At 38.0% G+C, this 12112-nt stretch overlaps 1 protein-coding gene across 4 annotated transcripts in view; it reads right to left on the bottom strand.

Annotated features, from left to right (window-relative positions):
- hspg2 (heparan sulfate proteoglycan 2) overlaps positions 1 to 7126 on the bottom strand; it is a 272063-nt gene extending 264937 nt beyond the window's left edge. For all 4 annotated transcript variants that reach the window (XM_057828660.1, XM_057828670.1, XM_057828678.1 and 1 more), the window contains exon 1: positions 6746 to 7126. In XM_057828660.1, coding sequence (XP_057684643.1) covers positions 6746 to 6820 — 75 coding nt within the window. In that variant the 5' untranslated portion in view covers positions 6821 to 7126. The remainder of the gene's footprint in view (positions 1 to 6745) is intronic.
- Between the last annotated feature and the right edge of the window lie 4986 nt (positions 7127 to 12112).

Below are 12112 nucleotides of genomic sequence, written 5' to 3'. Positions count from 1 at the left end.
GAATTACCCACCAGGTTGTCTGAATTAACAACAACAAAAAAGTCAACAAAGAGACAAACGGACGAGAGAGCAACTACTTTGGCATTGCATTGGATCTTGCAGACCAACCAAATCAAAAGATTACGTTGTCACATTGAAATAGTATCATGTGGATGTAGTGGTTGTGGTAAACACTGTAGAAGCAGAATTATTTACACCAATGGCACAAGCAGGATTTACTGTCAAAGGAATTCAGGCCACCCCACCCCCTCACCACTCCAGCCATACCACCATGAAGTCAGGGGACACTTGTGTCACTCCAAACTTGGAGATAACACAGAGCCCAGTGTCAGCAATCATGTTCTTAAGTATTATGCAAACAACTCATATTTCAACCGAAACAAATCAACATAATTCAAACTTGTAAAAGTCACAGAAAACTACGCTTCTGTTCGCTCCCAGTTGGACAGAGGTACTAATTTGTGATGCAATCCAAGGCCTAAACCTGTCGCGATATGCAATAAGTCAAATTATCGGACGGTAAATAATAATGAGGGCGGTAATTTTCCCTGCTGCGATTTATCGCCACTTGCGTGCGTGCATACATATGCGCGTGCGTGTGCTGCGTGCACTCGGCACACGTGCGTGTTGATTACATATGAGACTCCAGTAGCTTTCACAGATGTTTATTGGCCATCAACAGGGCGTGGAATTAAAGTTCAGATATACAAAATAAGGAAACAATTCTATATTAAACATTGTAAAATGTTAGCATTGCTACATTGAGGCTAACGGAAAAAAAGAATGTACTAACCTCTTTCGTCTGCTATAAAACATTGACGGTCTTCTCAATGCAAAATTGCGGTTAAAAGTAGGGCTGTCAAAATTATCGCGTTAATTTAATTTTTTTAAATTAATCATGTTAAAATATTTGACGCAATTAATGCACATGCCCCGCTCAGACAGATTTAAATGACAGTATAGTGAAATGTCCACTTGTTAATTGTTTCATGGAGTTTTGCCGCTCTCTGCTGGCGCTTGGGTTCAACTGATTTTATAGGCTTCAGCACCCATGAGCATTGTGTAAGTAATTATTGACATCAACAATGGCGGGCAACTAGTTCATTTTTTAATTGAAAATTTTACAAATTTTATTAAAACGAAAACATTAAGAGGGGTTTTAATATAAAATTTCTATAACTAGAACTAACATTTATCTTTTAAGAACTACAAGTCTTTCTATCCATGGATCGCTTTAACAGAATGTTCATAATATTAATGCCATCTTGTTATAATAAACAAATACAGTCCTTATGTATCGTATGTTGAATGTATATATCCATCTTGTGTCTTATCTTTCCATTCCAACAATAATTTACAGAAAAATATGGCATATTTTATAGATGGTTTGAATTGCGATTAATTGCAATTAATTATGATTCATTAATTTTTAAGCTGTGATTAACTCGATTAAAAATTTTAATCGTTTGACAGCCCTAGTTAAAAGGTGACACCTCAAACATGAAAACTCGCAGGATTAAAGAATTTGCAAGCGATGCGAACAAAAAAAAAAAAATCTATTGATGACATGCATGACGAAAGAGAAGTGCATTTTGTTTTTGTTTCTTTTTACTGTAAAGCTTACGGTTAGTGGGGTAGCAAACGTACTTCCGGGGAACATTTCAAAATAAAGCATGTCATGTTCAGATTTCTGGAGGTAATCGCATACACTTCAGAAAATTTAAAATCACACCCGTTATGAAAAATCTGATTGGCAATGATAATATGATGTAATAAATGATAGCTATTTGGCTTCAAATTTGTTGCATGCGCACTTTGCAGGACAAGATGACAGTAATTTTGGATCAAACCAAAGCTTTTAATGGGCTCCATTTGGCAGACAACAAAAATGACAGTGAGTTTCTCACCAATTTCATATTCTACACCTAACTAGCTTTAAAATGACTCATTATGAATTGTGTAGGTTTTTTTTTTTTTTTTTAACCTTTATAAATGTTAATATAATTTGTGTTTTATTTAAGAATAACAATTTATTTTATTTCAATAGGTGATTTATTAGGATGTATTGTCACTATATTCGTGGTTGAAAAGTTTTTTAAAAAAACAACAACAACAACAATAGGCAATAATATTGCATATCACAGTAATTTATGAGACAATATATCGCCTACTAAAATTTGTTATCGCGACAGGCCTACCAATGCCCACTGAGAATTTCAACTAACTTTGATTTTTAGTGTGTTGATGTGCATGACCCCAACATTCCAGGAGTGTGGGAGACCTGTACCAATACCAGAAGCATTGGTGCTTAAATCAATCATGAAACAGGGAAGCATTCTGCTATATTTCAAAGCCATCACAGAGGAAACAGATGCTCGTGGTTACGCATAATTCAATTATGTTTTGCTATGTTTGCGCCCAGGACTCAATCATGGCTGGGGTTCAAGTGCAGATTCCTATACCTGATGCCTACCAGTGCCTGAAATACACAGAACTGGCCTCTGCATGTCACTAATAGAAAGTAAAAATACTTTCCGAACAACAACTTCTTCTAAATCTGTCATGTGGAAGATGTATGCCGTTTGGATGCCACAGCTACCTCACATCGTTCAACATGCCTCACATCAAATCAGTCCGGTACTGAGACGGATATCTCAGCCACAACAGCTCCATGTCTACAAGAGATATCTACTGGGTCCAGATTGGATGCTATTCTCTGCAACAAGGACTATTTTTACAAGATTAAGAGATACACAGGAATTACAGTGATGCATGGAAGTTTATGGCGGAAAACACAGACAAGACTGAAAAAGCAGTTTCTGCTCTTGCACTCCTATTTAAAAGAAACTGCTGTATTTTAAGCCAAAACAACTGTTGTGTTTGATAAAACAATATAGGGCTGCAGCTATCGAATATTTTAGTAATCGAGTAATCGACTGAAAATTCTATCGATTAATCGAGTAATCGGATAAAACATATTTTTAGGTGAGGAGCAATTATAAATATACATGACAAAACAAGACATTTCATCTAATATTGAACCATTTTCAGTCAATCAATGTCATTATTTTCGATGTACATTGTTGAAAACAGCCAACAATTGCATCTCAGATGTATCTAGAATTAAAAAAAAAAAGACTAATTCACTGCTTTCACTCAAAAAAACTTTTAGCTCTTATAAAAAAAAAAATATATATATATATTCTTACCTAAAAATGGCATTACACTTGATAACACACATCACTTAAAAGTTAGGTGTTTTTCCCACGTGTTTCAATTGAATTTCTATTTGTGTCAAGGAATTTTTAAATTCAAGTTAAGTTTTAAGTTAGTCTAAACTGTAAGTCCTGATAGGATTTTGAGTTTTTACAGTGTTCAAAATAAATGTATGATACCTGCTGTATTGGAGAACATTAGGGACCAGTGCTACTTGGTGTATTATCCAGCTATGACAACTGAGCTAAGTTAGCTTTATTAAGTTTTAATTTTACACCCTCATCACGCTACAACGCTATGTTTTCACAGATTAAATAAAGCCTGTATGTAAGACACGTTAGCCATGCATCGACAGTGGTCATAATAGAAACCTAGCCCTCCGCAGGGCTAACGTTACGTGAGCGAGTGACAGTAACGTTAATCTTATTTATTAGCGCTGAGAAGTGTACTGCTTTAAGATGGCGGCTGTTTACTAACACCGCTGACGCTGTCATTTCGCATCTAGTTCAACATATATGTGATACCTATGAGACGCATCAGATGCTACCTGCTACCACCATAGCATCATGCGGGCTAGTTCTTAGCAACTTCGGCGTCGTTTGTAGCGGGCTTTCGGCTGCAGTAAGGTTTTTTATTTATTTATTTTAATTGCTTCTTCCTCTACTCACGTGACATCAGCACGTTGTCCCGCATTAAAAGTAGTCTGGGCAAAACGTGATGCTTAGAGCTGTCAAAATTAAACGATTACTCGAGGTGAATAAAATTACTCAGATCAGTTTTTAAACTCGAGTTACTCAAGTATTCGTTTCAGCTCTTGAACAATATGTCTATATGCTGCCATAGCAGATTCATGGCGGATTAAGCCGCCGAACTATTTTTAATTTGACCGTTTTACCCCGAAAATCCACGTTTACAGACGTCGCGCAACCGCTTGTGTTTCAACCCAGCCATAAAACGAGGTAATTAATTATATTTATTATTCAAAATGTCTGTCGTTTTTAGCTTAGAACCATTCATTGAGGTCTCATATTTCATTTAAAAAAAAAAAAAAAAGAAATGACTTTAAAAAAATTATTTACTCACATATTTTAAACGTTTAAACAAATTATGTCACAATGAAAAAAATGGTGTCTGTAAAAAAAGTCACGGATATCTACCTCATAACTATCGCTTAATTGTATTTTATTTGTTACTGTCGCATTTTCTCTGATAAGTTAGATGATAAATAATCAATCCAAACAAAGAAAAATAAAAAAATAAATAAAAAAGAAAACGTTTAAAAGGTAAATATATGAAAAAGAAAATCTCCACCACTCCTTGATGTCTGCGATTTCTGCATCGCGACCCTTGTTATATTACCATGTTTCACCATAAAATCCCCCAAAAATCCAGCTGTGGCCATTCACAGCTGTGTCTTGACACTCAGTGATACATGCTACATGGAGTTTTTGGATAGAAACAAGGTAAGTACGCGACAGTATCTTGTTAAAGTCATGGCGTCTGTAATTCTGCTCTCGCGTGCTCTCACCTCCAGATCGGGTTTTGCTGTTTAAAAAACTTTTTTTTTTTTTTTTAAATGCCCTCCTGTTCAAAATTTTTCTTCCCCCAGAAAATTAAAAATATTTTAAGCTTTCCAATGATGTATCACACATGTATATCAGACAATTTTGAAAGTTGGCCAAATTGGAGGTCTCAGAGCGGAACTTCAAGTCACCTGAGTGTTTTCCGCCTTATATATTTTATGACTAACCGATTGATCCAAGGGCGTAGGTTTGCATAGGGACGATAGGGACATAACACTACCAACTTTTCAGGATGCTCAAATTGTCCCCACCAACCTTTAAGCAACCTTATATGCATTATATAATGAGTATAGTTATACAGATAATTTAGATTGTCTTCCCATATGTTGCAAGGATAGAATTGACCCTACCATTATTTAGTGAATTATTTTCATTATGTTCAGACTTTATTTAGCCCTTTTCACTTGCTGAAAGCGCTGGTACATTTGCCCCCTCTCAAACGCACGTTTGATTAGCAGATGACTTGACTCACCCCCAACACACACACAACATGCCACCTCCTCCGCCCCCTTGAAGAGGAGGGATATTGGAAGTTTTTTTCTGCCAGCAGCAGCAGCAGCAGCAGCCACTGTGTAAAATGTATGTAAAAAGACATCAATGTAGTGGAGGTGGGGAACACACCACAAATTTTGCTATTGAAAGTCCGACCTGCATCAGAGTTAGCATAACATTAAACGGTGTAATTTTGCTAACTTGCTAAACTCCAGTAGGAAGCTGCTTAGAGAGGTGTCCTTCTGTTAGTGTTTTCTACTGTTAACGTTAATTAAAGTGTAAGAAATGTAGTGAACTCTGCTGGAAACTAAAGAACTACAAAAACGTGAGCAAGAAGCGGCTTAGAGAGAGACGGGTGCTGCATAACCTCATATGTTGCTCACACAACACAACATGCAAAAAACAATCATAATTAACTAAGTATGCGTATTTGATTGAAAACATTCATTGGCAAAAGCAAATATTTAACCAAACCATATCTACCAATGTTGAGACCAAACCTACACCCTTGGATCGATGAGTGCTTAATGTTACTAGCTGGGGTGTGTCCAAAATTGACATTTTGCAGGCCAATAATTGGGGCATTTTTTTGCTGAAATGTCAAATTTTCACAAATTTTAAAGAACCATATAATTATTGTGTTTCATATCTTACTCTTCAGGTTGAGAAATGCCATTCACTTCCAAAGACATTTTTTGTCCTGGAGTACACACAGACTTCAAGACTGTTCAGTGTGCCATCAGTGCAAAATTTGGAAACTTCACCAACCAGCAAACAAATTGGGATCTAGGACCTACATTTTAAAAGGGGGAAAGGTACATATGACAAGAACTTGACTTCCAATTTTACCGGCGACAAAAATATTGAATGCTTGTGAAATGAGTTACTTATAAATCCTTCAATTTCTCTTTCAAATTTGAATGACTAAAACTCACAGGCGTTCACCACCTAAAAACTGATTCCATAGTTAATACTTGCTTTTGAAATGATGTCACTTGACACTGTAAAATTAAGACAAAATAATTACCACTCAAGTGTTGGGTAATGCTGAAAATTTTTTACATTGGCATGATCTTTTTGTAAATTTTAGCACAGGGATTTGGGGGGCTTGTAAGCCTACTTGGTGGGTGAGGCAGAGACAGGAAGGCCATGCAGGTCTGACTATGAATAGCTTGTTTCTGTGGACAAACTTAGAGCTGCTTCACTCCAGAAGACCCTTCTGGTTTGTCACTTTTAAAAAAGCATCCTTACATGCTGCAATGGAATCTGTAATCCATCCCACCTTGCATGTCAGCACAGGACCTACACGTATACCAGTTCATTGCTTCTACAGTACTGTATATAAACACTCATTGGTTTGCCGGTTAGACCTTCCAGAATGACTTTGCTTGTCTTTTAGAAGAAGCGTGATAGCAAAGCAGGAGAGTTGAAGAAAGTCAACAAAGCTTACTTACAGTAACAAGCTGGCATGAGAGTAACACAGATAGAAGTCCAAAGATCCAGGGACCCATTTTCCTCCAACCCAGCATAAACTGCAACTGCTGGGGTAAGGGGAAACAACAAGGTCCTTCTCTCCTCCTGCCCGCCGAACTGGACCGACCCCTGCGCCCTTTTAACGCGTTGCTCCCCGGGACGAAATCACGCGTCTCCAATGCGTCCTGTAACCCGGTGCGACTGCATCAACAGGTGGGGAAAAAGAGGAGTGGAGATCCGCTCCGATTTGCCTTTTTGAATTCGGCGATGGGTTCCGAACGTGCGCGCTGAGCTGCGCGCTTCAACACTCTGAAGTGGTTGCGGGGTGAGTGAAAGGACTCTTTGCAAGTCACAGGGAAGTCCTGTGTGGGACGGAAGAGCGCAATGGGAAAGTAAAAGGCGGAATGGAATCCAGGGAGCCGGTGGCTAATCTCAGTAGTGGGACGGACTCCAAAAAACGCGCACGTCACTGAGCGCCCGCGGGTGCATTTTTTTTTTTCCAGGGACAGTGGACACTACACGGGACAGCCTTTAAAAAGTTGAACATTTTTCACAGGAATTCACTTTTATGTTAGCTTTCTAGGTTTTGATTTAGTAAAAAAAAAAAAAAAAAAAAAAAAAAAGGCTTTATTATGAAATCCTGAAGGGTTCGGCGAATGCACCTGTGACACTCGTGGGGTTAGGTACCTTTAGCAAGGTTAAGCCACTGCCACAGACGTAGCTAGACCATAAGCGGATTTTAAGGGGGGCCTGGGGGGCCAGGCACCCGCCTGGTGGCCGAAAAGTGTTATTGCATGAAATTGAAAGTATTATTGCATGACTTTCATATATATATATATAAATATATATAAGTTGTAAAGCAATAAAACTGCGAAAAAAAATGAATGAAATGAACAAAAATATATAGTTTTATAATGGGTCAAAATTAGTTTTTCGAACAGATCATGTGACTAGCACCTTAGACGGCCATTTGCTTTGCATATAATTTTCACACACAAAAAAAAATTAGGGGAGGGCAATTTTATTTTTCAAATGATTTTTTTTCTTTGAAAATATATTTTTTTTTTGATTGAAGCAACTTTTTGGGGGATTGAATGATTTAGAAACAAATGTCCTACCCATAATATGGCCCAAACACAAATAGGATTGCTTCAATCAAACTTTTTCCAATGAAAAATTGAGTGTTCAAATGCAAATTTTTCAATCTCAAATATTTTTTCGCATTCAAAAACATTTTCAATGATTGAATTTTTTCCTTTTTTTGATTGAAGTGATTGTCTTTTTGAAAATTTATATTTTTTAAAGTAACTTCTTTTTTGATTGACTAATAAAGACAAAAACGTCCTAGCCAAAATGTGGCCCAAACCCATATCAACATTACTTAATCAAAAAGTTGCTTCAATCAATTAAAAAAAAAAAAAAAAAATCCAAAAAAAAAAAACAAAAATCAATCAAAGAAAAATTGCTTTCTCATGCATTTTTTTGAGTTTCAAATTTATTTTTGCATTCAAACACATTTATTTTAATTGAAGCGACTTTTTTTTTTAATTGAAAATATATATTTTTATTGAAGCAAATTAATTTTATTGAAGCAACTTTTTTTTTGATGGAATAATAAAGACAAATCTACTTCCATATAGTTCCGCCCAAGGGATACAATTTTTGACTGGGGTAACTACATTGGCACGACACCGGCGCTCATTGTCAACTTATTATAATTATTCTTGTAAGTTAATTATATTGCTGACACTGCGTTTCGGGGTCATCAACATGTTGTGCCCCCCCCCCGCCCCAAAAGTCAAAGTCCGCCTAGGCTTTTGCGATCAATGGCAAGAAATGAGTTAAATACTATGAGAAAAAACTACTTTAGAATGTGAATCAGCTCATGCTGGATTTCGTAGCAAGGGCACTGGCCTAATGGTGGATTTCAGAAGTACTGCAAAGAGGTGAATGTCGACAGTGGCAGAACAAATCAGAGCCAGACCGAGGGCAAATAAAAAGATCATCATGAGATAATTTCACAACATACACATGCCCACAAAAGCGTGGCTATCAAGCTTCAGCACAAAAGATCAACTATGTCACTCTGATGTCCATCAACTGGACAAGATGAAGAATAATGAACCAAGAGAACAAGCATATACATACATAGCCCCTAATAAAATACTTATTCAAAGCGGCTCAGTATCATCATTTTGAGACCCCACCACATCCAGCATATGCACCCATTTTTCGAAATGAATTTACCCCGCATGTGTTTTTGTGCCAGCAAAACCAGCATTAAACAAGTCCACGCAGCAAAATTCTGCTGGTTTTGTTTTGGTACTGGTTTTTGTTAATTGACAAGCCGTCATATGCTGGATTTCCTAGCAGGTAAATTATAAATATACATGTGATACAGTATACTTTAAAGAAAATTTTGACTGGTAAATGATGACATGTCCGGCAAACCATTTAGATTGCTGGATCCCTAAATTTAGCTTCCAATTTTGAGCTCCCTTTAATGCTCGAGCATCCAGCGTCCTCCAGTGGAGAAAAACATGAGCTCCATAATTGGAACGAGTACTTATCTTTGAATGGTTGTAAACCTTTCACAAGATTATAAATAATTGCCCACATTAAGGGTGCCATCAGTTTGAAAGCATGGAGAATGCAGAGCCAGGCCTATGTGGAGGAGCTGGATGAATCCACTGTGTATGTTGACATTTGTGTCAGCAACTGTACCAGATTGGTAATAACAGCTGCCGCCAATGAAAGGCTGAAACCTCGATGGAAAAAGGAATGAGTTGCAGGCCCGGATCTAGATTTACCCACCAGAGTGGGCACTAAGAAATCTTGAGGGGGCACCCTCAATGCAGGTTTTTCTTTTAACCCTCTGCATTTCTCCGGGCTTGGGAGCGGTGCAAGTAGGACACTGGCTTGTGTCCCGTTGAGGCTGCATTATTTTTTTTTTCATTCATCTACCAATTCTCGCGGTCGGCGTGATGTCACGATGACGTCATATCGCATAGCAACCTGTCGCCATTTTGAGATGGGGCCTTATTAAGCTCTGAACCCTCAATTGTGTGAGGGGACATCTTCAAAGGAAGAAGATAGTTTCCAAACGTGCTGCAATTTTTTATTGGAATAATTTATACGAAAATATTGAATGGGAACAGACTTGGCTTTAGCCTAGAAAATATCTAATGAGATAAGTAGTTAAAGAAATCACACTCAAAATACTTCACACGTATTATCCTGTAAAAACATCAATGGTGAAATTTAAAATGAATATCGATACGATATGTTCTTTTTGTGCAACTGCAGAGGAAACCATCTCCCATTTGTTTTGGGAATGTACATACTCTCAGTATTATGGGTTGACTCAAGGCCGGCCCAGCCTATACGCAAACTATGCAGCTGCTTAGGGCCCCTGACCACTAAGAGCCCCCAATCTGGCAACCTCATTTTATACGTTGTTAATAGAGCATTGTGAATAATGTGTCGCGCATTGCCGTTTATCGGTGCAAACATCCATTTTCTTGACATTACAATCTGGCAACCTGGGGAGTGACGTTGAACCTGCTTTGCAATGATTGGTGCTCAAACTTGGTTGGAAAATGGATGCACGAATATGTCGAAGAGAATTTATCCTTCTGGAGCAGAGAAACGAAAAATCTGATTAATATACAAAATATGGACGTATGGGTTGGATTGCATGTATGGGTTTCACAGTACATTGTGACGAAAAATATGGGCCCCTTGGCATTATTTTGCTTAGGGCCCCCAAATGGCCCTGGGTTGACTTGAGTAATTTTATCGACTCCAAAGTTGAGCGCTCATTGAAATTACTTTTTAGACAAGTTTTGTTTGGCCTATCTAACATTGACAAGCTAGAAATAGATAAAAGATATGTTATCAATCTTATTTTAATTTTGGCAAAATTTCCCATTCACGGTGTAAAATGTGCGAATCAAAGACCAAATTTTTATGTTTTTGGAAAAATGTTTTCTTTATATTTGGACCATTTAAGTTCCTCTTTGAACCCAAAGGCTAGAGGGACCAAAAGACATTGCAAACAATACAGCTTGTGTTGAAAATAACCCGACCCTTTTTATTTATTGTTTTTGTTGTTGTATGTTGTTGATGTTTATATGTGAATTGTCTCGCCCTATGTTTGTATATGTGTATTTGTTAATAAAGTTTGTTTAAAAAAAAAAAAATTGAGATGGGTCACGCAGAGGTAAACATGCGTAGACAAACGTCTGAAATTCATATATTTCAGCTGGTTTTTGCATCTTTTTTTCATAAAAATGTCTTAAACATGACTTATTATCATGAGTCAAAACTGACTGCAGTGGAGTTCGGAAACACGCTTTGTTGCGGCTGGTGTCGTCATTAATGCCTGGATGTCCGACTGCGAGAATGTGTCTGGAGGAGAGAGGAAACGCGCAGATAACAAACGAGGTTGGAAAAACAGCTTGTTTTGGTGATTGCTTGTTCGGCGTGGTTGCGGCCAACAGTAACCGTTAATCCTGCAATAAAAAAGTAGGTGAGACCAACCCTCCGTGCGTTCTCTATATTCAGTGCGACGCACAATAGATATTCCCGACATTTTGATTGGGTGGGCGCAACTCACGTCTGGGTGGGCCGTGCCCACCCCGGCCCCCCCATACATCCGGCCCTGATGAGTTGTATATACAGTGCTGCTCAAAAGTTTGTGAACCCCCTCAACATTTTGGAATTTTCTATTATTTCAACCTGATTTCCTAATCAATCAATTCAGTAGGTTTTTTTTGTTTTTTTAACAGTTGTGTTGTCGAGACTAAATTAAAAAGAGTTTTCATCAACTGATGTAGGTGCAAAATTGAACTGTTTGGTCACAACCAAAACCGCCATGTCTGGCGAAAAGTCAACACTGCATACCACCAAAAGAACCTTCTCCCAACAGTGAAGCATGGAGGTGGGAATGTCAAGATCTGGGCTTGCTTTTCATCCTCAGGACCTGGACAACTCCACATAGTCCAGGGAATCATGAATTCTGAGGAATATTGTCAAATCCTAGAACATAACCTGACGCCATCTGTTTTGAAGTTAAAGCTTGGCAGAAGGTGGATCATGCAACATGATAATGATCCAAAGCATTCCAGCAATACAACCAAGGAATGGCTGAAAAAGAAGAAGATTCGTGTTCTGGACTGGCCCAGTCAAAGTCCTGACCTAAATCCCATTGAAATGCTGTGGCGGGACCTGAAGCGAGCAGTTCATGCCAGACGCCCATCAAACCTCTCTCAACTGACTGCGTTCTGCAAGGAAGAATGGGCAAAAATCCCCCAAAGTAGATGTGAGAGGCTGATTAGTCACTACAG

The sequence above is a fragment of the Corythoichthys intestinalis genome, chromosome 2, assembly GCF_030265065.1.
Source record: "Corythoichthys intestinalis isolate RoL2023-P3 chromosome 2, ASM3026506v1, whole genome shotgun sequence".
Lineage (NCBI taxonomy): Eukaryota > Metazoa > Chordata > Actinopteri > Syngnathiformes > Syngnathidae > Corythoichthys > Corythoichthys intestinalis.
The sequence above is the reverse complement of the archived record's forward strand: the minus strand, read 5'-3'. Positions and strand labels throughout refer to the sequence as shown.